Source organism: Hippichthys cyanospilos, chromosome 1, assembly GCF_059441005.1.
Source record: "Hippichthys cyanospilos isolate Australia breed blue-spotted pipefish chromosome 1, RoL_Hcya_1.0, whole genome shotgun sequence".
Taxonomy (NCBI): domain Eukaryota; kingdom Metazoa; phylum Chordata; class Actinopteri; order Syngnathiformes; family Syngnathidae; genus Hippichthys; species Hippichthys cyanospilos.
The window spans coordinates 2,470,257-2,495,023 of NC_142369.1; the positions used below are offsets into that span (position 1 = coordinate 2,470,257).

Below are 24,767 nucleotides of genomic sequence, written 5' to 3' on the forward strand. Positions count from 1 at the left end.
AAAAAAAAAAACATGTATAACTCGATGATGAAATGATTTTTATTACGATTGCAAACATTTTGATTGAACTGAAACATGAGAAAAATTGACATTTTTGTGAAATTAATGCGAGGATCGCGGGGAGTGGGATTGCTAGAATTAGCGTACTTCAAGGTCGTCTCCATCCTTCGTTGCGATTAGCTGGAATAGGCCACGCCCTCTGGTGGTTTCATAACCCCAAAGCGTGAAATCAAAGCGGCATCATCTTTATCGCGAACCGGCGGGCTTCCGTTCGGTCCCCGATGACAAAGGCAAAAGCGGCGTCAGTTGATGCGGTCCTGCTTCATCTGAGACTTGGCCTTGGCCTTTTGCATCAGGATGTGCTCGGCAAACTCCCGGACCACGCCGTTGCCGCCCGTGCGGTGGCAGGTGTACTTGCACGCGTTGATGGCCACCACCGGCGCGTCGGCCGGCACGGCGCTCAAGCCGGCCAGGTTGAGGCAGTCCACGTCCGGCTCGTCGTTACCTGCCGCAAACGGTACAAGTAAACTTCAAGGTCGGAAGGAAACAAAACACTAAAACTTTGCGAGACAATCTTCTCCCGAAAGAAATATTTGAAAACGTCCATTTTTACCAACTAAATCCCAGTAGGGGGCAATCATTTGCTAGGGAAGGTGGCGTGCTTGGCATTGTCCTCAAGGTTCATTCAAGGTCGCAAACTTCGCCGACAGTCGTATTGTTTTTGTTGCTTTTGGAGGTGAACCTCCGGCCAACATTTGTGACTTTGAAGGAACCCTGGCGAGAACGTTTGCAAGTGTCATTTGGGTTCTAAATAGGACTGGGAGGAGAGAGGACCGCGCGTTACCCATGTACGCCACGTCCTTCCAAACCAACTTCTTGGACTCCAACACGGACGCCAAATCGTCCACGTGCCGGGCCCCCACCCGCATGACCCGGCAGCCCGTCCGCTTGGCCAATTTGTCGGCCAGCGTCTGCTCCACCGGGTCCTCGGAGGCGGTCAGCAGCACCACCTGCGGACGAGAGCGCGTCAAGCCCGGGAGACGCCGGCGCCGACCGACCGACCGACCGACGCACCTCCACGTCCTCTTTCTGCAGCATGCGGATGGCGGCCGCGTCTCGGGTGTTGATGGACATCATCTCGTCTCCGGCCGTCGACAGGTAGATCCTTCCGTCCGTTAAGCATCCCGACACTTTGCAGAGCATCAGGCGAACCACTTCTGGGGTGCCCCGGCCGAAGTAGCCGTACCTGTCAAGCGGGGCGGGGGTTGGCAACCGTTAACGCTCCAAAAAAAAACACTAATACTGCACAACAACATCATGAAAATGTAAAGTGCTCAAACTATGGTTCGGGGGCCATCTGTGGTCCCAGTACATTTTTAAGCAACCTGCGGCACATACTCAAAAATGACATCTGTTGTCACTATCCACTATATATACAATCGATTATGCTTGCCAACAGTTTTATTTTTCCTCAAGGTATAACACAATGATTTGTTTCCTAATCGGTCTGCTGTAAAAGACTGCTATTCAAAGAGTTCATTTCAAGTAGTGGGCACAGCAGAAGGACTGATGACCTAATGACCTTTCGACAACCTAACGGCCAATACAGTTCAGCGCCGATGTCATCAATTAATAGCTCCTCTTTCGCAGTGATGTCACTAGTTTAGTGATATCGCTGTTTTGCAAACACCGTACGAACTAAAATGTACATCGTCGGTCCAAGTGCAGTGAGGAGAAAAAAAAGGAAAATCTTTGTTTTGTTTGAGCTTGTTTGACCGGAAGTGCAGTGAAATAAGCAGGAGAATTCATTGCTTTTCAATTTACTGCCAATACGGCCAAACAAAGCCAGCCAATACGTCAAAATAAACTGCGGGACGTAGGTAGGTAGGTAGGTAGCACTGAAGGAAGGAGGGAAAAAAGGAAGAAATGTGAAACAAGGAAGAAATAGGAGGAAGGAAGAAGAGAAAAGGAGACAAATTACAAGTTTGGTATTAAGCCAGAAAATTGAAGGCAAGTTTTCGCCGGCGACATGAAAGATGTGGCGGGCCGGATCTGGCCCCCGGGCCTTGAGCTTGACACCAGCGCCCTAGAAAGTCTTTTTTTTTTTTTTTTTAACCTGAGGACTCTCTGCTCGGCGACCGGCCAGTCGATGTCCACGTCGATGTCCACGCTGTATTCGGGAAGCATCTCATAGTAGGACACCTTCCCGCTCTGCAACAGACGGCTCGCTCGTCACGCCTTGAAAATTCCCGGGACGACGGGGACCTTTCGGGGTCACCTGCGGGCGCCCTCGCTCGATGAGCTCTTTGGTGTTGATGTAGAAGGAGCCGTTCTCACACAGCTCGCCGTCCCAATCCTGCCGGCGAGGCCGGTGGGCCGGGTCCAGGTTGAAAGCTTTGGTGAGTTCGCGACCTGAGGGGAGGAGCCGCGCTCGGTAAACGGCGAGACGAGAGCGGCGGGGCGCCGCTTCACCTACTCCCTCGCTTGACTTCCTGCCAGCGGAAAAAGTGGCACCGCACCACCGAGAAGACCGAGTCGTAGCCGTGCAGGGTGACCAACTCCAGGGCCTCCTTGAGGTGGAACGGGTGGAGACATGGCGACGTGGCCTGGATGTGACACACCACGTCCACCTCTGCGAAACAAGTACGCCGCGGCTCAGAGCTTTCGCTTCGAAAATATTTCAAGGCGCCGCGGCCGTGGCGTACGCGGATTGAGTCGCACGAACTCCTGCATGGTCTCCAGCGACGACGACGAGTCTCGGGAGACCTCGGGACTCCGCCGGTGCACCTGGGCGCCCCAAGCCAAGGCCACCTCCTCGATTTTGTCGTGGTCGGTGGACACCCACACGCTGTCAACATGGAAGGAAAATGGAAAAAAATATGGAAAGGGAATCCTTTGCCGAGTTTGCATGTTCTCCCCGAGCCCGCGTGGGTCCTCCCCGGGCACTCCGGCTTCCTCCCGCAATCCGAAAACATGCGTGGCAGCTGTATTGGACATACTAAATTGGACATACTAAAGTGCGATTGGGTGCGTGAATGCTTGTTTGTCTTTGTTATGTTTCTTGATGGGAACGGTTCATTTTGCTTTTCAAATTAAGAGCAAACTAAACGGAACATGAAACAACTTTGTTCTAAATTGTGTTATGGGGAGTCCTTTGCAAGGACGACCTCTAGAAAACGCGTGGATGGATAGTTAAAAGTGGTGCATAAATATAAAGGACTTTTGAAAACCCAGATCCGCCCCAGCGGCGAAAAGCAACCCAATCCCATATACACAATCGGAACCAGAGCAAATTTTAGTTGATCCTGATGTGGGTAGATAATATTTACAATATATTTTTCCAATTCTAAATGCTGCTTTTGGTTTCAAGACAGAGGCTAGTGCAATCAAAATGTCTAAAAATGTCATTTTTAGGGAGCACTTTTGTGTTATATTGTCAAGTGAAAATCCAATCAAAAACGTTCTCCTCACTTCTTCTATTTTGTCTTCTAGGAAAGCCCCTTCTCCAATTGCCTGACAAGCTTCAGTTCAAAACTATCCACCAATTTTTCGGGGAAGGCCCAAATTCTGAGACGGAAAGGGGTCAACATTTGTGTCATGGTACAAACATCAACAATTTCCTCAAAGCAAATACAGATGGATGGGCAACAGAATAGGTCATGTAAGTCTGTTTTTGTTTGTTTTTTTTAACACGCATTTGATGTGTTCATCTATGTTTTGGAGAACATTCCACAAAGATGGCAACCAACTGTCACATACCATGTTTTGTTTTTTAATTACAGTCAGGTAAATTGATTGTTGGGGCCATGCTTATGTCGATTTTGCAGGTATAATAGCGATTAATAAGATAAGCCAACTAAAAAGAAATTTCAACTGTTTACATTCCTACAAACATCTTTCTTTTTCCATGCCTAAGAATCATGGGAAATGTCATCAGACCATAGTAATCTTAGCGTTTCTGCTGGTGTGATTTCAGCGTGCGAGGCATGTTGTCCTACTTGATTTTGACTTTCGTGAACATAAAACAAAAACAACAAAGTAGCAGCGGTAAGAGAAAGCCGTTCTTTTCCTCACGCGGTTGACCTGAGGTGCATTCAATGACCATCCACAGAGCAGGACATTTCACGCATCCGTAGAAACGTTCCTTCAATGCAACCGACAGCAATGTCTAACTCGTGAGTGCAGGTAGGCGTATCTGAAGTAATCCCCCTTTTGTCGTGACTGAAAAGTCACCTGACCAACCAGCGCAAAAAAATGTTGACGCGCGGCGCCAGCTATCTGCATTCGATCGCGAGGGCTTCGAAGAATTCAGCCCATAGATGTGTACTTTTATGTTATAGGTCTGCGGCGGTCTTCGCCAATGGCAGTAAACAAAGCTAAAGGTTCCTCTTTGTTTGCATTTGCCTTTGTGAGTATGCGCGACAAAAGCGAGCGCAAACATAGGAGCGACGCTTGAATTGGGCGGACTGCGAAAGTCGCGATCGCGAGTTGAATGCACCTGTCGAACAGTTCGGAGTCCACCGCGGCTCTGAGGACCCATCCGATGAGCGGCACCCCCGCCAGCATCTTGATGTTCTTCAGCGGGATGCCTTTGCTTCCGCCCCTCGCCAGAACCAGTGCGGCGACGTGTCGCTTCCCGCCTACGGATTTGCTCAGCTTGCCTCCGACCTTCTCGCCGTCGCCCAACTCGTCGCCGGCCACAAATCTCTTCCTGGAGGACATGGTGGGTCAAGGCACAAAGTTGCGTCGCTTCGGGTGGCTTGGAAAAGACTGCGATGGGCGTGTCGTGTGCGGACTTGACGCTTCCGGGTTGCGTTCTTCTTCGGGGCTGTCGGTTCGCGAATGCTCACTGCCGCCTCCCGCTGGTCAGATGAGGTAAAATACTATATAATTCAGCTATATTTCGACGCGAGTTCGTTAGAATGGTAACTTCGCTTTTATTAACCGAGCACACTTAATCTTGTCTCCCAGCTAATTTTTGGGCGAGAATAGGGACGCGGAGGAAAACTAGGTTGGCCAAAACGGTTAACTTGCCAACAATCACTTTGAAGGCCCCGGCCCTATTGAGATACTTAATCATTTTCGGCAGCAAAACATTTAATTGGAGGAAGTGTAATTAATGTGGAAACGCTGAAAATTTAATGTATGTATACGACCGTTAACAATGGACCGCTTTGGAAAAGGCACTTTTTAAAGGGGAGCGAGAAAACATGAAAATTGAGAAGCGATAATGAGGACCGTGAAAAGGTGCCGGTTCATTTTTCACGCTATTTTCAACAAATTCAACCGTTTTGAAAGGTGACATGCAGAATAAAACCGAATATTAGGCTGCGGAAATTTCTTTGCTTTTTGTCTCTCAAAATGGGTGCTCCCAAAGTTACCGAGTTCAAAACTCCTTAGGGAAAAAAAAAAGAAACGAGATTTCAACAACACGTTTTCTGCACTAATGAATAACGAAGAAACTGGCCATGAACTTGTAAGACTATAATGATTACACAATATAAAAGTATAAAATAAACACAATAAAGTAAATAACAGCCAAGTCTTTTTCTGGCATTTGGCTTAAAAGATAGCACTAATGAAAGACATCAAAGTAGAGAATCCAGTACTTAATACGAGTCAAAAAATGATATCACAAAATATTAGAAAATGATAACATAACATTACGTCACAAAATATCTGGGATGGAAATTTTGACTTTCTTTTGGGCTGCAGAACTGAAAATGTTCAACTTTTAAGTGAGCTCAATTTGTAAATGGGCATGTACTTTACTGATGACATCACGACAGCCCATTTCTTATTGGTTAATCTGCAAATGTTGCAATTTCCCCTTGTCACAACCGTCCTGGATGTCTGAAAATGCATTTCGCTCCTTTTTGTGGACCGAAAAGGACCTCACGTGCTCACGGCTCAGGTAACAACCAATCGCGGCTCACCCGTTCTCTGGCCTCGGCCATGTGATGTTCACAAGCTGAGCTGTGATTGGTTGTGACCAGAGCACATCGTTTTCATTCAACAACAATGTTTTTAGAGGTATCAAATTTATTGTAAAGAAAATATTAAGGTTGCACTAATGAAAATCGCCAAAGTTGAATCTCCCTTTAAATCCGAACAATGACACACACACACACACACACACACAGCCGCAGGTATGCAACCCAACCAGTATTTCCTGCAATCACTTTTTGATTTAGACCTGACTAAAATACAATATATGCATGCGAGGAGATTCCTCACGTTTGACTTTTGCCACCCGAAAAGCTTCCGTTCCTGTGTGCTCTTGTCCACCGTTAAGCCTGTCCGTGTTGGCTAAAAGCATCCAAAGGCGAGACGACGACGGGCACGAAGATGTGGAGGAAATTAGCCACGCTCCGCCGTCCCAAACCCCACGGACCGCCCGGGCAGCATACCACACACCCATGGGCCTCTCCTATGTGACGCATGCACACCGCATCTGTTAAAAGTCTTGCTGCTCCACTTTGCATTTACCCAAATTGCCATGGACCTTTTTTTTCTACAGTAATTTGTACAGCGCCAATTAACTCAAGCAACCCCAAAGACATATTTTTATGTTTTTTAATAGTCCAGGATTTCGATCCAGGTACTATATATTTTTTCAAGTGTTTGGCTCAAGAAGTGTGTAAAAATGCCTGGTACTACATGAAGTAACGAAGTACAAAGGTAATCAATTACTTTAGGTAATTCAGTTTTAAAATGATTACTTTATACAACGTAGATGATCATTTTAGGTAATCCAGTAGCTGACTCAACTGATTACTATTTCAACACCTCAACTACTTAAAGGTACTAAAGTAATCATTTGTCAGAGTACTTTTAATGCCCAAAGTAAGTAATCAATTACTTGAATTAAAAATTAAGTACTTGATGAGTCTAAAGTAATCGATTACTTTAATGTTAAAAGCAATTGATTATTTAAGTACATAAAGTTCCTAAGGTATTCAAATACTAATCAGTTGAGTCAGCTACTTGAGTGCCAAAAGTAATCCTTTATGTAATTCAGTATTAAAATAATTAATTACTTTATAGATGAAGTAATTGATTGCATACTCAAGTAGCTGACTCAACTGATTCCTTTAGTATTCGATAAACTTAAGTACTTTAGGTACTTAAGTCATCAATTGCTGGAGTACTTTTAGTACCTGAAGTAAGCAACCAATTACTTGAATTAAAAGTGAAATACTTGATGATTTAAGTACTAAAGTAATCGATTGCCTTGGTACTAAAAACACTGATTACTCTAGATAGTACATAAAGTACTTAAGGAATCAGTTGAGTCAGTTACTTGGGTACCTAACGGAATCAATGACTTGACGTAGTTCAGTCTTAAGATAATCCAAAAAATCTGTTTTGGGGATGGAATGAGTTAGTGTCAACAAAGTGCTGATAGATGTGACGCGTGCGTGTATGCCATCAACTCAAGTGAGCATTTCACACAGCGATTGAGTGTACAAGAATTCAAGTTAGTCAACATAGGGACAAGCGTTCCACTTGTGTGACCTTACCGCACCTCTAACATGTTACCCAGATCGCTAAGCGTTCCTTGTGTGTTTGTTTTAGTTTGGAAGGTTTAAGACCTTTTTTACATGTCGTTTTGAGCTTATAAAACGTGCAAGGGTAAAAAAAAAAAATAGAAAAAAATGTCATGGCTTGCACACAGCGTTGGACTGGCCATCCGGCTCGGAGGACAGCTGCTCGGTGGGCTGCTGTATTTTGGGCCTGTTTAGTTCATGTGTATTATACCATTCACAGTTGAAAACAAAACATTAGTACCGAAATTGAGCATGTATATTGTTTGAACGCAATGTTCTTTTCCGTTAATCTTTGTGTGAAAATGTTTTCAAATGTTTACCACGGTTTAGTTGTGCAAACGATAATTATGTTTTAACGCTTCTCAAGTAGGAAGGTTTTGGAGGGGGCACATCAGGTTTTATTTGATTTTTTTTTCAGTTTTCAACAAATCTAATCAAATGTGTTTCAAAGCTGAGGCAGTTGATCTTTTCGAATTGAGAGCAAATTCATTGGAACATGAAGAGACTTATTGCCAAGGTTTTGTTCTATTGATTCTTTTGCAAGCCGATGCATCCCTTCATTTTGTGAAGTTGTTATGTATTCAAATTGTCATTAGTGTGCAATTTTTCATCAGATAGCCGAAAATACAGTGCTCCCTCGTTTATTGTACACCTCCAGTCACCGAAATCTGCAAAGTCAAAAATGTATTTATTTTTTCCACTTTTTTTTAAGGTTATTTTAATAAATGAATAAAATTGGTGTTTGTTTTTTGAGCGGCTTCGGCTTTAGCCCGTTTTAAGGTGTGTTTGTTTAAAAAACAAATTAATAAAGTCTTTTTTTTGTAAAAAAATTCAGCTCATTGTTTACATGGGCGAATTACACCAGTTTGCAGGCCAGAACAGGCTCGCGGGCCCTATGTTTAACATCCTGGCCTAGAGCTAATTCCTAAATGTAATCAATGGCGCAGTCCCCTTTTTAAGTGAAAAAAATGCTGCTTGGGTACTTGGTTGCAAAACAAATCACACACTGTTGGGAGAAAAAGGGGTTGAACACGACAGTTTTGCCGCGTTTTGGCCTTTTTTTTAATTTTCTTTTGAGCTGACCGCGCACGTCGTTGTTCTTTCGCTTGGTCGTTTTCCAATCCAGAGCCCGTCCGCTTCGATGGAGATTCGCTCCGATGACGGGAGCGTGTTGGTTCGCGGCCCTCCTCGGTGGACGAGTGCAAAAAAAGGCGGGCCAACCGGTCGAGCAGGTAAAGCGAGGCCTCCGCCCCGAAGCGAGAGCCTCCCTTCTTTTCTTTTCCTTCTGCTCCCGGTCACCGTTATTTCTGCGGCGCATGCGCGCTGCCGGCGCTCGCCCAGCTCTCAAAAGCGACTACCTGCGCCGCTGCCGTTGCCGCTGCCGCTGCCGCTGGCGCTGCCGTGCGTGCTCCGATCCGACAAAGTTATCGCCGAGCTCTGGGCTCGCGCGCGCGTGCGTGCGGACCGTCCTCGCCGCGGAAAAAAAATAAAAAAAATAACGGACTTTATCTCAGGTGGACCCGTCACCTGCGTGTGCAACTTCGCCGAGGGACGAGCTCAGGTGTGCGGAGGCGAAGAAGAAGAAAGCGAGCGACGAGAAGAAGAGTGAAAATGCCGCGAGCCTTCCTGGTGAAGAAGGCCAACGTTTCGCCGGGCAAGCGGAACTGGAGCGAGCTGCCGGACCACGAGCGGGGAGACGTCTACATCCCAGGTGAGCGCGACCCGGTTCCGGGTCCCCGAAACCCGGAGCCTTGTAACGGGACCGAGAGGTCGAGTAACGGGCAAGCGGCGGGGGAAGTCCGACAACGGATTCGACTCTCAAACCAAGTCCTCCTTCGGAACTCTACGCCGATTTGGACGCGAGTTAGTTGTTTATTTTTTTTTTTTTTAAATAACGAGCACGTACTGAAGATAAGAAAAAAAAAACAGTGGACGATCAAAACAACGATTTTTGCTAAACCTCCAAAAATGAAGATTTTTTTTTTTTTTTTTAAATCTCGCTAATTGGCGCTGATGAAACCAAGTTAGCAAACAGCATCCGCAAAACATTAAGGCTTTATTTTGGGTTCATAAATAGTGGCGTTTAAAACGTTTTAAAGTCTTAAAAAAACACATCAAAACTATATAAAAAAGATTTCCGCTTGAAAACACAGTGTTTCTATCGTGGATTTTCAAACCAAAACAAAAAAACACACATCAAAACTATATAAAAAAAAAGATTTCCGCTTGAAAACACAGTGTTTCTATCGTGGATTTTCAAAACAAAACAAAAGAACACAAGTTTTGTTTATTAAAGAAGTCAAACTCTACTAAATGTATTTTTAGTTATGAGCATATTTCAAAGTTGCCTTGATAATTGTCTTGATATTTTTTCTCCATCTTAGTCAGACAGGAAACAAAAGAAACAAGCTAAAAAAAAAGTAATAAAAGGACATCTAAAAAAAAGTAATAAAAGCACATCTATAGTGCGTTAATGGATGGTGGCATTTAACAAGTTTTGAAGTGACTGCTTAATTCTAAAAAAATAAATAAAAACACACATCAGCGGTAAATAAAACCATGCAGTGTACATTGTGGTTTGCTACTCAATTATGGAGTTTCATTTAGGAACATAACTTTGACTATTTCAGGTTTAGGTCACTATTTTTCTTGCATTTTTTCTTTCTTTCAATCCAGACCAGTCAAAAAGAATTGCACATTTAATTTATTTTAAAAAGGTCATCTAAATGTATTTTCAGTTATGAAGTTGTTGCATTTTTTCTTACTTTTAAGACAGACCAGTCAAAAAAAATATTTATATACATAAATTATTTATTTATTTAAAAAGTCATATGAATGTATTTTCAGTAATAAGCATATCGTGAAGTCACCTTGCTTTTTTCTTCTTGATTTTTAGACCAAGTTAGACAAACTAAACAAACTAAAAACAAAGGGAAAAACAACAACAAAAAAATCCAATCTCTACTTTGCCGTTTTCTGATTCTGTGGGTATTTTGGGGGATGTAACCCCCTCACAAACAGAAGCGCTGTTCTGCAAACAACTTGAAAAATTGACCTGTGAAATCACCATCAAGCTAACCTAAACTGGATCTTTTTTTTTTTTTTTTTTTTTCTGATGAAGAAATGCCAAACAACCACAGCATGGTGGTTTTGCTGCAAAACAGGCTGGCACAAGCCAACAGTTGAAAAAAAGTCTTCAATAAAGCCAGTAATGCGGACTAAATAAGCATTTTTTTTTTTTTTTTATCTGTTGTCATGGAAAACTTTGCGAATATTCACATAGTGTTTGGAAAAAATAATTAATCGGCCCATTTTGACAAAGGAGTGTCAAAGGTAGTGTCAGAAGTCAAAATAACCAAATCTCAATATACCTGAAAAATCAACAAAACGTTTCCAGTCGGCTCCTTTCCACCACACAACAGGAAAGAAGTTTGAGGCGTCTGTCATTTCTGCTTCAATCTTTTTTTTTTTGCCCCCCTCCCAACACACTCACACAAGTTTACGCTGAAGCGCACCCCCTCAAGACAACAATCCCCATTGTTGCCTTTGACTGTCAACATCAGATAACAAATAAAAGACAAGACTACACCCAACCCCCCCTCCACCCGCCCACCATCACACACACACACACACACACACACGCGCGCACTTGTCACTTTCCAAGGGCCACAATTTCTATGAGTGTGCCATCTTTTCATAGAGGGTGAAACAAGTAAAGAAATAGTCTTTGATTTCATTTTTTAACTTTGAGGGAGGGCCAAAAAGCATGTGTGAGCAATTGGGTTTGGCAGCCAATCAGATTCAAATCAACATCACAATGAAGGAGGACCCCATTTACAAAAGCTGACATTTAGTGGAAGAAGAAACGGCTTCATTTCAGGCTGTCGGTATTATTACTCATGTGTGCTTATAGTGTCCAGAAGTTCAACGCTTGCTTAAGAAGTGCAGTCCACCAGTATGCGTGTATTTTTTTTTTTCTTCATGAAATATGAAAAGTTCAAGCAGTAGGTCACACATTGGTTTGCATGATCGCGAGTAAACCTTTCTCCATATTGTGGAATTGGTTCATGTGCTTTTATTTTAGCCTAAGTGGTTCTCGAACGGGGGTACGTGAAGGTTCTTCTGGGGTACGTGAGCTTTGAACAGGATTCATGCGAGTATCAGCAAATCTCATCGAATTGTTTCTAAATGCTGTGACAGGAACGGTTCAGTTTGCTTTTCAAATTAAGAGCAAACTAACTGGAACATGATGCAACCTTACTAAATTGTGTTATGGTGAATCCATTGCAAGATGTTGCCTTTGTTTTAAGTTTTATACAGATGTGCATTATTATGAGTGACATATTTTTCTGGCAGTCGAGTTTAGAAGAAAACAGATGATATTACATGATCTATTTTGGGGGTTGCTGCCAGATTTACACCAAGAGTTACCACTGTAAATTCCAGTAAAATAAATCAGACATATTTGGTCCGATTTTAGTCTTCCTTTTTTTTTCCATCCTAAAATTCTTTGCGCTGGTTGCCTGAGAAAAAAAAAATCACAATGTTACACCAACATTGGAGAAAAAAAAAAAGTTGAGAACCACTGGCCTAACCTAAAAAAACTAAGCATTTGTGTAGCTTGATGTTGGTTATTGAGTGTGTTAAATACATTACATTGCAATTACAATATTAAGTGAAAAAAAAAATCGCGATTTTCAAAATTGTTCAGCAATAGAAGGAAGGAGGATGCAGGAATAATTTTATGTAAGCGAAAAGCTTCCACCAAGCCCAACAACGGTCTCCAGACTTTCGGTATGTGCCGTTACTTGCTCTACCTGCCCAACGTGTGCGCGCGTGTGCGCGCGTGTGTGTGTGTGTCAAGCTCCAAAATCACCTAGAGTGTTTTTAACACAGTCACCAGCACTTTTATTTCCCAAATCATCAGAAATCATCGTCGCATCGAAACATAGAAAACGCCTCCTCATGCTAATGCTAACACGGTTTTGGCGAGCGTGATCTGTTGCGTTTTGTTTTAGCATGTAACTTTATGTACAACCTGATCTCTTATTTAAAACCTTAACAATGGCACATTTTTTCTTGGCACTGACTTTTAACTTTTAGCTTCGCCCTAAGCTAACATGCTAAGCTATTAAATACAGGAATCCTGGGCATAGTTTGTTGTCTGTGACGCGTATGATTGTATACGTATAATCTCGGCACTTCTTGGTCAAAATCCCATCATTCATCCATTTTACTTGATGACGACTCATGTTAAGCTAAAATGCTAAGCTTGCATTTTACGTGAAATCTAGTTAACCGTTTGTCGGAATCTCAACTCTGCTGCCTCTGGTGGACAGTGGGTCTAAAAAATCGCATTTATCCATTTTAATTGACGCTGACATTCTTTTGTAGAATCAGGCTAAGCTAAGATGCTAAGCTAGTATTTTACCCGAAATCTAGTCGCGCTCTTGCCGGGACCTCACCTCTGCTGCCTCTCGTGGACGGAACTTTATTTGATGTTCTATTGTAGAATCGTGCTAAGCTAACATGCTAGGCTAGTATTCCATCTGAAAGCTAGTCGCCCATTTGCCGAAATCTCGCCTTTGCTGCCTCTGGTGGACAGAGGGTGTAAGAAATCCCACCATTTATCCATTTCGCTTGGTCCTGACATTTTGCCGTTAGCGCTCATGCTAAGCTAACATCCTAAGTTAGTATTTAACCTGAAATGTAGTCGTTTCTTTACGGGAACCTCACCTCTGCTGCCTCTGGTGGATTGAAGATGTAACAGCAACATAAAATCAACTCATTCGATTATTTGAAAAGATTGCATGTGTGCGTGCGTGTGTGTCTTCCGCTTCCCCCACTAGGTTAATATTTATCGGACGCCATGACTTATAACGGACCCTGCAGACGCTATACACCTTGAGCAAACACACACATCTGCACGCACGCACGCACACACACACACAACACAGACTCTCCCACTCAAAGAGCTTGAATGACACGAAAATATGAAGGTACGAATTATGGTAACAAGTCAAGTCAAGTTTTTCCCCTTGTTACTTATGGACACTCCCCCCCCCCCCCCCCCCCCCCCCCCCCCCCCCAATGCTCACACACGCACTCATTCTTTGGCAAAGGGGGCGGGCTGAGCAAACAATAAGATGAGATTAAATATCAAGCCTGCAGGAGTCACCACGGAAACTATCGGGACTAATTGCAAAGACGTTTAAACGCTCAATGGCACCACTTGCAGTTCGGGGCGGGCAATGAAAAGCACCCAAAAAAAAAGCCCCCTTCATAAGTCCCCTCGGGTGCCGCCAAGCAAAACGCCGCATCGACTAGTTGCACTTCAATTTGGCTTTCTTATGAATACGCACGCACACACACACACACACACACACACACACACACTTAGTTGAGCGGAGCTGGTCCCGCAGGCCCGTCTGGCCAGACAAGTCCAACCGAGCGTCTGCTCCCAAGTTACTGTTCAAAGCCTCCGCATGAAAAAAAAAGATGACATAACTAAGCCCCGCCCCCTCCCTTCGCACAGTCTCCATCTTCCCGCCGTCCGTCCTGATGATGGAGGACGAAGCAAGTCCGGCGGAAGTGGCGCCGCTCTGCCTGGCCAAGCGGTCGCTGCCCGAGCGCCACGCCCGAGCCGAGCTGCCGTCCTGCACGGCGCTGGGCCGGCCGCCGAGCCCGGACCCGGACCCGGCCCCGCCGGACGAGAGGTCGGAGGTCGGCGGCAAGTCGCGGGGCGACTTGGTTTTCGTCCGCTCCAAAATAAAGGTGAGGCGGCTCGGCGTCAACGGGACGGGACGCCGATCGGGTTCGGTCGGTCTTCGCGTCACCGGCGGGCCTTTCCAAAAAAACACAATACATCACTAATGACGCTGTGCAGCCGCTAACAAACAAAATAAAGGCCTAAAGCATTTTGCATAACACAATTTAGTGATAAGTTGCTTTGTGTTCTAATTCATTGCCTCTTAATTTGAAAAGAAAAAAATATACTGTTCCTCTAATGGCATTAAAAGCATTAATGCCAATTTTTCCCAATGAACTGCATAACACAGGTAATTGTGACACCATTGAGCTTCACGTTCCAATTGGTTTGCTCTTAGTTCAAAAAAGACAAATGCGCTATTCCTGTTACTGCATTAAAAGAAAACAGTCAATAAGATTTGCAGAAATCCCTGTTCCTCCGGAGGTACCCCACCCCCCACCCCCATTTGAGAACCGCTTGGATAAACAGGAGGTCGACCCAAAAGCACGCGCAGATGACATTGACATAGCAACTGACATCCGATTGGCCAGAACATACAGGAAATAACGACATCTCCTCTCCCGTGGCAGGTGACCACTGGCGAATTGCTATCCGACCCCGACTACCATCTTACTACCTTGACCCCTTCAACGCCGCCACACGCCGCCGAGACGCCCGTCGCCATGACGACAACCCCCGCGCCCCTCAGCTTTGCCTCGGCGGTCCGATCGGCGGGTCAAACCGCCGCCGGCGGGACGGCTCCACCTTACTCTTGTCAGGTAACGGACCAACTTTCTCGGAGGCGCTCGCCGGTGCAGATCTGATCTTTTTTTTTTTTTTTTTTTCCAGATTTGCCACAAGGCCTTCCAGTACCAGCGCATGTTAAACAGACACATGAAATGTCACAACGAGACCAAGCGACACCTGTGCAGCTTCTGCGGAAAAGGATTCAACGACACCTTTGACCTCAAGAGACACGTGCGCACGCATACAGGTATTGTCACAGTCACGTGGTGACAAACGGCTTAAAGGGGAAGTCAAGTCAAAACTTTCAAAAGTCAACTTTCACGTAAAAGAAGAAAAAAATCAGAAGAGCGGGAAGGTGAGAAATGATGATAAAAATAATGATTAGTATGATATTATGAATAATAATGATTATAAAATGGATAGGGCAGCTCGATGGAAAAGTGGTTAGCACGGTTCAATTTCGGCTCGCTCCAGCTTTCCTATGTGGAGTTTTCATGTTCTCCCCGTGCCCACGTGGGTTTGCTCCCACATTCCAAAAACATGCATGGAAGCTATATCGGACACTCTCAATTGTCCTTAGCGGTGATTGTGAATGTGAATGGTCGTCTTTGCATTTTCTACACTTAAACGTTGTAACTAATAAATGAAACGTTTTTGTATACCTGACCGACTCGGTGCAAGATCTCAACACCCAAACTAAAAGACGTGGATGAGGTCGGCATGGCTTAACTATTCTGCCGTCCCAAACCCTCAGGATGGGTTTAGGGCGAGACCTCAACCATCATAAGGAACGTTTTTTTGACCGGGGATTTTTGTGGGCGCAGGAGTGCGGCCTTACAAGTGTGAGCTGTGCGACAAGGCCTTCACGCAGCGCTGTTCGCTGGAGTCGCACATGAAGAAGATCCACAGCGTGACGTTGCAGTACGCCTACAAGGAACGGCGCAACAAGCTGTACGTGTGCGAGGAGTGCGGGCACACCGCCGCCACCCAGGACGAGCTGCTGCTGCACCTGCACTCGCTGCACCCCGACAGTGCCCTCCTGAAGGGCAAGGGGGCGCGGAGGGGGGCCGTGGGAGGGGAGGGAGAGTCCACGCCGGGCTCGCCGCAAGGAGCCGACAGTGACGACACCACCGGGTCGGCGGGCCAGTGAGGCTGGGACAAGGAGCGCAAAGGACTCATCGTTTTATGTGTTTGTGCGCGCGCGCGCGCGCGTGTGTGTTTGTGTATGTATATATGCGTGTATGAAAAGCACAACAAGCAGTTTGGTTTCTACATGGGATTCGGCTGGGATCGCCAATAAACATATTTTTACACCTTTTTACCGCATGTAAATACTGTATGACCCCGGGACTTACTGTAAAGCAACTTAATATTGAAAAAAAAATACATTATTCAATAAAAGAAACTTCTCTGGGTGACTGTTATTGTGTTCATCGAGCGGATATGCAAAATCGCCGCTTGCAAAGCAGAGACGAGCGGGATCACGTGACCCGGCAGAAAGAGCGAGGGCGAGGCCGGATTCCTGTCGTCTTGTCAAGTCTTGTTGGAGGAATCCGGCAAACGCCCTTTGCTTGAGGACGTGTGCAGGCGAACGCATGGATAACGGTCTGGGAATTCCACTTGGGCCAATCACAACAGGATAACTGTCAGTAAAAAAAAACAATCAAAAAAACTGACAGTTCACAAATAAAGTTTCAGCCTACCAGAAACCAAACTTTCCTTTATCGAAAATGTTTACAACATTGCACGGAATAACAAAAGACCTCGAGTTTTTATTGTTTTTATACCTGCCGCGCATGACGATGACGAACAGTCTTTGTGTACAAATGTGGTTGCTAGTTCAAAAATCACCGCTAGGTGGCAATGTTGACATAAGCGCCTCGCGTCGTCTTCCTTTTCTTCTTCGTGACAAACCAGGAAGTAACGCAAAGGAAGCATCCCATTGGACCAGGGAGCGGATGGTAGCGATTGTAAACATTTGAAAGGTCAATAAGAGTTCCGAGAGTTAAAATTGACGTTTAAGTACAGCCGAGGAAGCCCTCCGCGTCATTTACACTACAGCCCTTGTTGCTTTATTTATTTGTGTCTCGTGCAGCGAAATGTCAGCTTCCGAACCCTTCCTAATGGGCCGCAAACGTAACCTACCCGCATGCCCGAATCCGTTGTTCCTCAAGTGGCTCACTGAGCTCCGAGATGATGCCAAGGAGAAGGGCCTGAAGATCCAGTACGCTTACCAGAAGGTACGCGCTGATTTCAAAATCTCCGTCCTCCGTCTTGCTGCTTTTGAGTTGTTTTTTAATTTAAAAAAACAATAGACGTACCGTTCCAAATGATTATGGCATAATATTAATCGCCACGTCTCCTAAATGGTTGATGGAATGAAAAAGATCAAATTCCCCCCATAGTTAATTTAATAACTGAATTATTTTTCACTTAATTTCGACCGAAAAGTCACCAATCATCGCTTATCTGTTGGTCATGTGACATTTGCAAGCTGAGCCGTGATTGGTTGTCACCTGATCCCTGAGTTACCAAAATTAGAAGTTATTTCAATGAAAAACATCTTAATAGGTCACTCATCTTGACTTCTAATATTCCTATATTATTCTTGTATTTCAAAGCCCCTTCGCAATACGTAGTTCTGATGAACCTCAGACATTTTTGCTTGAATTTCTCTGCGGGATGTCAGAATATTTGAAAATATAATTTATTTGATACCGGATGTTTTCATATGTCTATGTCAACGTTTTGCATGTTTGCTTGCAGGCCATCAACTCTCTGAATAAATATCCTCTTCCGCTCCGGGACGCCAGAGAGGCCAAGATCCTGCAGAACTTTGGAGACGGCTTATGCAAGATTCTGGACTCAAAGCTGCAACAGCACTACAGAGAGTGCGGTGAGACGTGTGCAACATACGCAATTACGCACGACGCGTGATGATCGGAAGCTCGATTGATAAGACTTGAGAATAAGTAGAAAGAAATCCTGCAATTATACAAAATGTGACAGAGTATATGGAAATATTAGAAGAAAATATGATGGGAATATTACTGAAGTACGAGAAGAAATATATCACAACAATGACATTTGAAAATTTAAAGAAAAGATGACAACGGATGTTAAATTCATTTAATACCAATTCACTTTTCAAATATAAGTTTGAAGCGGCAAGAGTTTGAAATAGCAAAGTCGTACATGGCGGTGAACACGGCCTCATCCCGTCCTCAGGCGAGGACGCCGCTGCCCCCGCGGAAACGCGGCATCGCTCCCGCGACAAGAGTCCCAATCCCGGCAGGAAGGTGAGCGTATATAACCACTTTCCACCAGGGGATATTTTTTCATCCTCGGGGCGAGTTTTGCAAAATTATGAAAAGATGGAAACCCCCCCGCGCTGGTTGTGTGCGAAAAATGAGCCAGGGTCGGACGAGAGAACCACGAGTGACCAAGAGAAGGAAGAAAGAATACGCCCCCCAGAAGGGATCCGGTGGTTACGCCGTGCTGCTCACGCTCTACAGGCAATTGCAGGTAACGTCGTCGCGGTCCCGCCGGCTCCTTTTTTTTTTTTTTCTTTTCTGACCGAGCGGCGCGTGTGTTTGCAGACAGCGGACAGTAAAGGTTTCATGTTCAAGATGGAGCTGCAGGCCCAAGCGCAGCATCTCTGCCAGAAATCCTTCACCGTGGTCAGTCCCGCAAACCGCCTTGCCCAGCCTTGCACCAGCCCATAACCCGATTGGCAATACGAAGTCGCCATTTTAAGGCTTATGATTATTTAAAACTGTCCGAATTTCTCAAAACCGCTGTTTTTTTTTCCCCCCTCCCGCATCATCTGCCTTAAGAGGCAACTGGGGGGGACATCGGTAGTGAAAGGGTTAAAACCAAAACCGTTTTTATAATGTAGAAAAATGGGTATGAAAGAAAAGAGGTTTTAAAATGTATTTTAGAGCTGTAATTTCAATACTGTGATACTGCTTTATTATGATATTTTTGCTCAAGGCTATCATCCCGTCACATGCCTAGTCCTGACCCCCCCTCCCCCAAGCAACTCAAAACGCTTTCTCCGCCCGTAGCCCGAGCTCGGAAGCAAGTACGCGGCCTGGTCTGCGGTCGCCACCCTCATCAAGAGGAACCTGCTGATGAAGACGCACAATCCTGCGCGGTACAGTTACACTTTTTTTTCGACAATTCACAATACATCTTTTTTTTTAAGGCAATGATTAGATGGAAAAAAAAAACACAAATATTAGACCAGATGTACAAATGTATCTGAATAAGCCGTTCAAAAACATAAGACGGAAAAGTGGAACAAAATATAAGATCGAAAATGCCGCAGTTCGATAAATTAAACCAATCAACAAAAAAGAAATATTATGCAGGGAAACACTAGATTTCTTAGACAGAAAATAAATCACAAATAGTAGAAGCGATACATAAAAAAGATTGTTAAAATTTGAAAAAATACATAAAAAAGGAGTAAAAAAGCCCCAGTGTTAGACACAAAGTACATTTTAGATTAAAATACAGTACAAATCTATACAGCAATTATTTCATATGATGAGATGCAAAAAAGCCATTAAAAGCTTCACTAAAATCTGACAAAAATTCACTACTGCCATATAGAAAATCAAACGTGAAAAAAAGAAACAAAAATCACAGTTTGACCAAAAAATTTAAGAAAAACACAAATCAGACAAAATATGCGTATGATAGCTTTGTTTTTTAATAAAAAACTGAAACCTTTGAGTCCCCACACCTCATGAACAAAAGCAGAAGAAAATTGTTTTTGATGAAAAGGGTTTGACTAAAAACACATCACCATTCAACCTTCAAAAACAACAACACAAATTTAAGTTGAACCAAAAAAATTGGCAAACGTCCGACGGAGCAAAACGCAAACGCCGCAAACTCAAATGCGGAACTTCGTCGGGGTCTCTTGACCAACGACTGGCATCTTTCAGCTACTTTCTGACGGAGGAAGGCGTGGCCTTGGCCCGTCGTCTTGATTCGGAGGCCCAAGCTCCTTGGGGGGACGGCGACCACGGGGACGGGGAAGGCCGTCCCGCGGCCGCCGACCTCACCGCGAGCGACGAGGACGACGTCCGCGAGGAAGACGGGCTCGCGTGAGTTGGCCGTTTGCGATCGCTTCTGTCCTCTTATGGTTTTGAAATGCCCGCGCGCCGTGTTCCCGTGTCAGTCGCCAGGCGTCGAGCGGAGGGCGCCTCCTCCCCGGGACCTTCGACATCATCCTTTGCGTGGACGTCAGCGAGACCACCGGGTGAGCGCGCCGGCCTTTTTTCCCCTTGTGTGGCCTGTATTACGTCCAATACTTTGATCTTCACGTCAAACGGAAAGCCTTGAAAGAAGACACCGGGGAGCTGAAATTTCACCCGGATGGACAACATGTCCAAATTCAACATGGCCCGGCCATTTAGTTATCACACTCGCAGGAGATTGCAATTCCTTGGTTAAAATACTGTCAGAATGATGATGTGGAAGTATCTGTCCCCCCGCCCAAAAGGACACTAAGGAGCTGAAATATCACCCAAATGGACAATATGTCCAAATTCAACATGGCCCGGCCATTTAGTTATCACACTCGCAGGAGATTGCAATTCCTTGGTTAAAATACTGTCAGAATGATGATGTGGAAGTAGCTGTCCCCCCCGCCCAAAAGGACACTAAGGAGCTGAAATTTCACCCAAATGGACAATATGTCCAAATTCAACATGGCACAGCCATTTAGTTATCACACTCGCAGGAGATTGCAATTCCTTGGTAAAAATACTGCCAGAATGATGTGGAAGTATCTGTTTCAAAAAAGGGACACTAGGGAGTTGAAATTTCACCCAGATGGACAGCATGTCTAAATTCAATATGACATGGCCATTTAGTTATCACACTAGCAGGAGATCACTATTCCTTGGTGAAAATACTGCCAGAATGATGCGGAAGTATCTGACCCCCCCCCCCCCCCCCCCACTGTGAGTTATAGTTATCACAGTGCGAGGCATGTATCATCCGTCGGCTAAAATACTATGAGAATTATGTGGAAGATTCGGAGCCAAAGAAAGGTTAAAAAATACACCGAGGAGCTGAAATTTCACCCAGATGCCGACAACATGTCTAATGTGACCCAGAATTGGTCAAATTACTCCTGGCGGTGGTTTTGTGCCGCAGGGGCAGCCGGAACTGCAAACAGGAGCTGGTGTCGGAGCTGCTGAAGAGCTGCGTCAACTTTGACGTCCGCAAGCTCAACGTGGGCGACTTCCTGTGGGTGGCACGGGAGAGGATCGCGCCCGCGTTAGGTGGGATACCCCCCCCCCCCCCCCTCGCTCCCGCGTCCCCGCGCTCACGCTAAAGATCCGGCAGGTCGCTCGCGGGCGAGCGCCGGCAGGGAGCTGGTGCTGGATTACATCGTGGAAAGGAAGCGGATGGACGACCTGTGCGGCAGCATCATCGACGGACGCTTCAGGGAGCAGAAGGTCAGAGAGCCGCAACTTAAGGGTGAAATTTCCGCACGAAATGTTGCGGCGCCTCGAAACGAGTCTGCTTTTGGCCCTTTTCAGTTTCGCCTGAAGAGGTGCGGCCTGCGCAGGCCCATCTACCTGGTGGAGGGCCACGGGAAGGCGGCCGACAACCTCAGCATCCCCAAAACCACGCTGCGGCAGGCCATGGTCAACACGCGGGTGCTGGACGGCTTCTTCGTCAAGCGGGTGCGGGACGTCGGGGAATCGGCCGCCTACCTCGCCGTCATGACCGCGCACCTCGCCGAGCTCTACCAGGTCAGCCGTACGCACGTCGGAAGTCCCACATCAAGCCAGAAATCTTTATGGGACTTTTAGATATTCTCATATGTGTATATATATATATATTTTTTTTTTCTTTCTTTTTTACATATACCAACCCCAGTTTGAAGCCCGACTTTGAAACCCTTAATTCCGAGCCCTAATCTTATATTTAAACCCTAGTTTGAAACTCTTTAACAGTAGTTAGAATCTTACTTTGAAACCCTACTTTGATATTCTTACATCGCGTCCAAACCCTAAACCTAGATTAAAACCTTACTTTGAAACCCTTAATTTCAAGCCCTAATCTTATATTTAAACCCTAGTTTGAAACTCCTTAACAGTAGTTAGAATCTTACTTTGAAACCCTACTTTGATATTCTTACATCGCGTCCAAACCCTAAACCTAGATTAAAACCTTACTTTGAAACCCTTAATTTCAAGCCCTAATCTTATATTTAAACCCTAGTTTGAAACTCCTTAACAGTAGTTAGAATCTTACTTTGAAACCCTACTTTGATATTTTTACACCACATCCAAACCCTAAACCTAGATGAAACCTACTTGAACCCTAACCTACTTGAAAACGTAGCTCTGATTTGAAACCACAACCCCGGTTTGAAACCCTTACATTAATTTTGAACTTTAAACCTTGATCAAAACCCTAATTTGAAATCCAAACACTAGTTTGAAGCCTACTTTGAAACCCCACTTTGATACCTTCACGTCACAAAACCCTAAACCTTGACTAAAACCCTACCACTAATTTGAAACCCTAACCCTAGATTGAAACCCTACATTGAAGCGCTTACATCACATGAACCTAGATTCAAACCTACTTTGAAACATAACAACGAAAAAGAAAAGTTTCTGAAATCAGGAGGAAAAATGCACAAATATTGTATTAAATGGAGAAAACGGAACGTCAAATTTACAATATTGGACGAAACACAACTATAAAAACTGAAAATGAGTAAAATTTCGCACGGGCAGGAGCGCACGCTGGTGTGTCACTCGCGCGAGCTGAACGGCGAGCGCCGCGAGGACGACGGCGGCCCCTCCTGCTCCCTCCTGTCCTTCGCCGAGTTTAACCACGGCGCCGTCAAGAACAAGGTGAGCCCGCCCCTTTCCCGACTCGGCCGCCAAGAAGAAGGTGAGCCCGCCCCTTTGGCCGCCAAGTGACGGGTGGCCCGCTCTCCGCTTCAGAGTCAGACGGTGCGCGAAGCCTTCGCCCGCCAGTTGATGCAAGTCGGCGGCTTGTCAGGGGACAAGGCGGCGGCCGTCTTGGGGAGGTACAGCACTCCGCGCAGGTACGGGTACTTGGCCGGGTCCGGGAACGCGGCGGCGGCGGCGCTGCTCATCTCCCGTCCGCCCTCCTCAGCCTCCTGGCGGCGTACGACGAGTGCGCCAGCGAAGCGGGCAAGGAGAAGCTGCTGTCCACCGTTCGATACGGAAAACTCAACAGGTCGGCCCGCCCCATTGTTAGAAAAGGATATTTTAACACAGACGATGCCCGTCCACAATCCCAACTCCATCCCAGCTGTGAAAGTCTTCTTTTGTTTGTGTTTGTGACTGTATTAGGCTGCCCCCTGGTGGGCATGTCACACACACACCAGCCAACGGCGCGCTGGCCAACTAATGTGTTATTTGTTACTGCGATATGTACCTCAGCTAAATCAAATACAATCAAAAACTTGAAAGTGTTTTTTTGGACATTTTCATGCCAAAAAGAAGGTAAGAAGTCCCACTTGAAAATGAACCGGACCTCCTCAAAAAAACGAATAAAATGAGAAACCCGGATATCAATTCACCGCACCTGTTACCATCGATTAGCGGTAGCTCAAACATTAGCGGCTAACGGCGTTCGCAGCTCGTAGTACGCGATTGCGCCATATGGCAAGAGCCGTCAGGGTACGGGTAAAATGACTCAAGTGACGCAGTTCCCGTTTCTCCTGATCACTTTTAAACAAAGCAGACTCATTCACTAGCTAGCAAAAATCAAATCATAAACCAAATTGACTCATTTGTTCCATTTCCGCAGCCACGAGTAAGCGCACCAGCGATGTTACATTTTGTTTGTCGTATTTAGTGAGCATTGGAATAGAAGTCACTAAAAATGTGCCATTTTGTTTGTGCCAAGGAATTTGGGTCCCGCTTTGAGCCGAACTCTGTACCAGCTGTACTGCACCAATGGAGCGCTGGCCTAGATCGTCTTGAAGGATTCCTTGAAGGATTCCTTGAAGGATTCTTGTCATCACTTGCTGTTACAAGTTGTTTTGTTTTTTTTAACTGTGGACCACAGATCACATGATCACACATTAGACTTCCGCCAGCCAGTTTTGTATGTTTGTTTGTTTTTAATGCTGTCGTAAAATAAAGTATTGATTTTGACAAGGAAAGCGTTAGTCGTCCTATTTCAAGTGCCGTTAGACAACAACTTTGAGATGATGCAACAGTGCCAAATTTAACCATACTTCATCACGAGTATGGTTACAACTTTTTTTCCCAATAAAATCAGAAACCTGAAGTCACATCAGCATTTCAAGGGCCACAAAAAGTGAGGTGGCGGGCCGGATCTGGCCCCCGGGCCTTGACTTTGACACCTGTGCTTTAAAACAACAACTCAACATTCATTATTGTTTTAATACTGTCTATAATAGTATAACATCACTATTAATCATATTATTATATATATTATTATTATACTACAGTTATTATTATACTACAGTTCAAGTTTTTCTTTTATTGAAAAAAAATGTAATCGTTTTCATATTTTACAAAATTATCTCGTGGGCAGGATTAAACCCGTTTAGCAGGCCAGAACTGGCCCGCGAGCCGTATGTTGGACACCCCCGCAATAGTCCATTTAGAAGGCCATATATTTGGGAGTTAGATGCCCACATATGTAATTGTAAATTCTAAACTAAAACCATAATGCTA

At 45.0% G+C, this 24,767-nt stretch overlaps 3 protein-coding genes across 9 annotated transcripts; 2 read left to right on the top strand and 1 right to left on the bottom strand.

Moving 5' to 3' along the window:
* Positions 1-21: 21 nt before the first annotated feature.
* cmasa (cytidine monophosphate N-acetylneuraminic acid synthetase a) lies at positions 22-4,813 on the bottom strand. The gene is made up of 8 exons (XM_088414812.1): positions 4,499-4,813; positions 2,706-2,848; positions 2,477-2,632; positions 2,279-2,412; positions 2,117-2,211; positions 1,075-1,246; positions 845-1,010; positions 22-505 (listed from the first exon to the last, which is right to left on the bottom strand). Exons 1-8 carry the CDS (start codon positions 4,720-4,722, stop codon positions 303-305), a joined length of 1,293 nt encoding a protein of 430 aa, XP_088270938.1. The 5' UTR covers positions 4,723-4,813; the 3' UTR covers positions 22-302.
* Positions 240-16,463, top strand: ovol1a (ovo-like zinc finger 1a). 3 transcript variants are annotated; one of them, XM_088414825.1, is made up of 8 exons: positions 240-4,185; positions 4,341-6,681; positions 8,677-8,782; positions 9,065-9,261; positions 14,086-14,324; positions 14,889-15,077; positions 15,148-15,292; positions 15,870-16,463. In XM_088414825.1, exons 4-8 carry the CDS (start codon positions 9,162-9,164, stop codon positions 16,193-16,195), a joined length of 999 nt encoding a protein of 332 aa, XP_088270951.1. In that variant the 5' UTR covers positions 240-4,185; positions 4,341-6,681; positions 8,677-8,782; positions 9,065-9,161; the 3' UTR covers positions 16,196-16,463. The 3 variants fall into 3 exon arrangements, with proteins under 3 accessions (XP_088270951.1, XP_088270960.1, XP_088270968.1); XM_088414834.1 differs by lacking the exons at positions 240-4,185; positions 4,341-6,681; positions 8,677-8,782 and adding an exon at positions 8,813-8,951; XM_088414842.1 differs by lacking the exons at positions 240-4,185; positions 4,341-6,681; positions 8,677-8,782 and having other exon boundaries at positions 9,018-9,261.
* Positions 16,464-16,950: 487 nt separating this feature from the next.
* Positions 16,951-24,226, top strand: mus81 (MUS81 structure-specific endonuclease subunit). 5 transcript variants are annotated; one of them, XM_088408171.1, is made up of 15 exons: positions 16,951-17,030; positions 17,141-17,285; positions 17,812-17,941; positions 18,274-18,344; positions 18,463-18,570; positions 18,645-18,725; positions 19,113-19,201; positions 20,001-20,162; positions 20,237-20,317; positions 21,220-21,347; positions 21,412-21,524; positions 21,609-21,824; positions 22,821-22,940; positions 23,034-23,137; positions 23,209-24,226. In XM_088408171.1, the coding sequence occupies exons 2-15, from the start codon at positions 17,145-17,147 to the stop codon at positions 23,615-23,617; spliced, it is 1,953 nt and encodes a 650-aa protein (XP_088264297.1). In that variant the 5' UTR covers positions 16,951-17,030; positions 17,141-17,144; the 3' UTR covers positions 23,618-24,226. The 5 variants fall into 5 exon arrangements, with proteins under 5 accessions (XP_088264297.1, XP_088264315.1, XP_088264322.1 ...); XM_088408189.1 differs by having other exon boundaries at positions 16,966-17,285; positions 23,209-23,292; positions 23,968-24,226; XM_088408196.1 differs by having other exon boundaries at positions 16,966-17,285; positions 23,034-23,119; positions 23,209-23,292; positions 23,968-24,226.
* The last annotated feature ends 541 nt before the right edge of the window (positions 24,227-24,767 follow it).

Bases quoted from the DNA above. Each gene is read 5' to 3' on its own strand.
- cmasa (XM_088414812.1), bottom strand. From the start codon at position 4,722: ATGTCCTCCAGGAAGAGATTTGTGGCCGGCGACGAGTTGGGCGACGGC. The intron at 1,247-2,116 runs GTTAAAAAAAAA...CCCGCTTGACAG, and splicing joins GCCGAGCAGAGAGTCCTCAG to GTACGGCTACTTCGGCCGGG. The intron at 1,011-1,074 runs GTGCGTCGGTCG...TCTCGTCCGCAG, and splicing joins TGCAGAAAGAGGACGTGGAG to GTGGTGCTGCTGACCGCCTC.
- mus81 (XM_088408171.1), top strand. From the start codon at position 17,145: ATGTCAGCTTCCGAACCCTTCCTAATGGGCCGCAAACGTAACCTACCC. The intron at 20,163-20,236 runs GTGAGTTGGCCG...TTCCCGTGTCAG, and splicing joins CGCGAGGAAGACGGGCTCGC to TCGCCAGGCGTCGAGCGGAG. The intron at 20,318-21,219 runs GTGAGCGCGCCG...TTTGTGCCGCAG, and splicing joins GACGTCAGCGAGACCACCGG to GGGCAGCCGGAACTGCAAAC.
- ovol1a (XM_088414825.1), top strand. From the start codon at position 9,162: ATGCCGCGAGCCTTCCTGGTGAAGAAGGCCAACGTTTCGCCGGGCAAG. The intron at 14,325-14,888 runs GTGAGGCGGCTC...CTCCCGTGGCAG, and splicing joins TCGTCCGCTCCAAAATAAAG to GTGACCACTGGCGAATTGCT. The intron at 15,078-15,147 runs GTAACGGACCAA...TTTTTTTTCCAG, and splicing joins CTCCACCTTACTCTTGTCAG to ATTTGCCACAAGGCCTTCCA.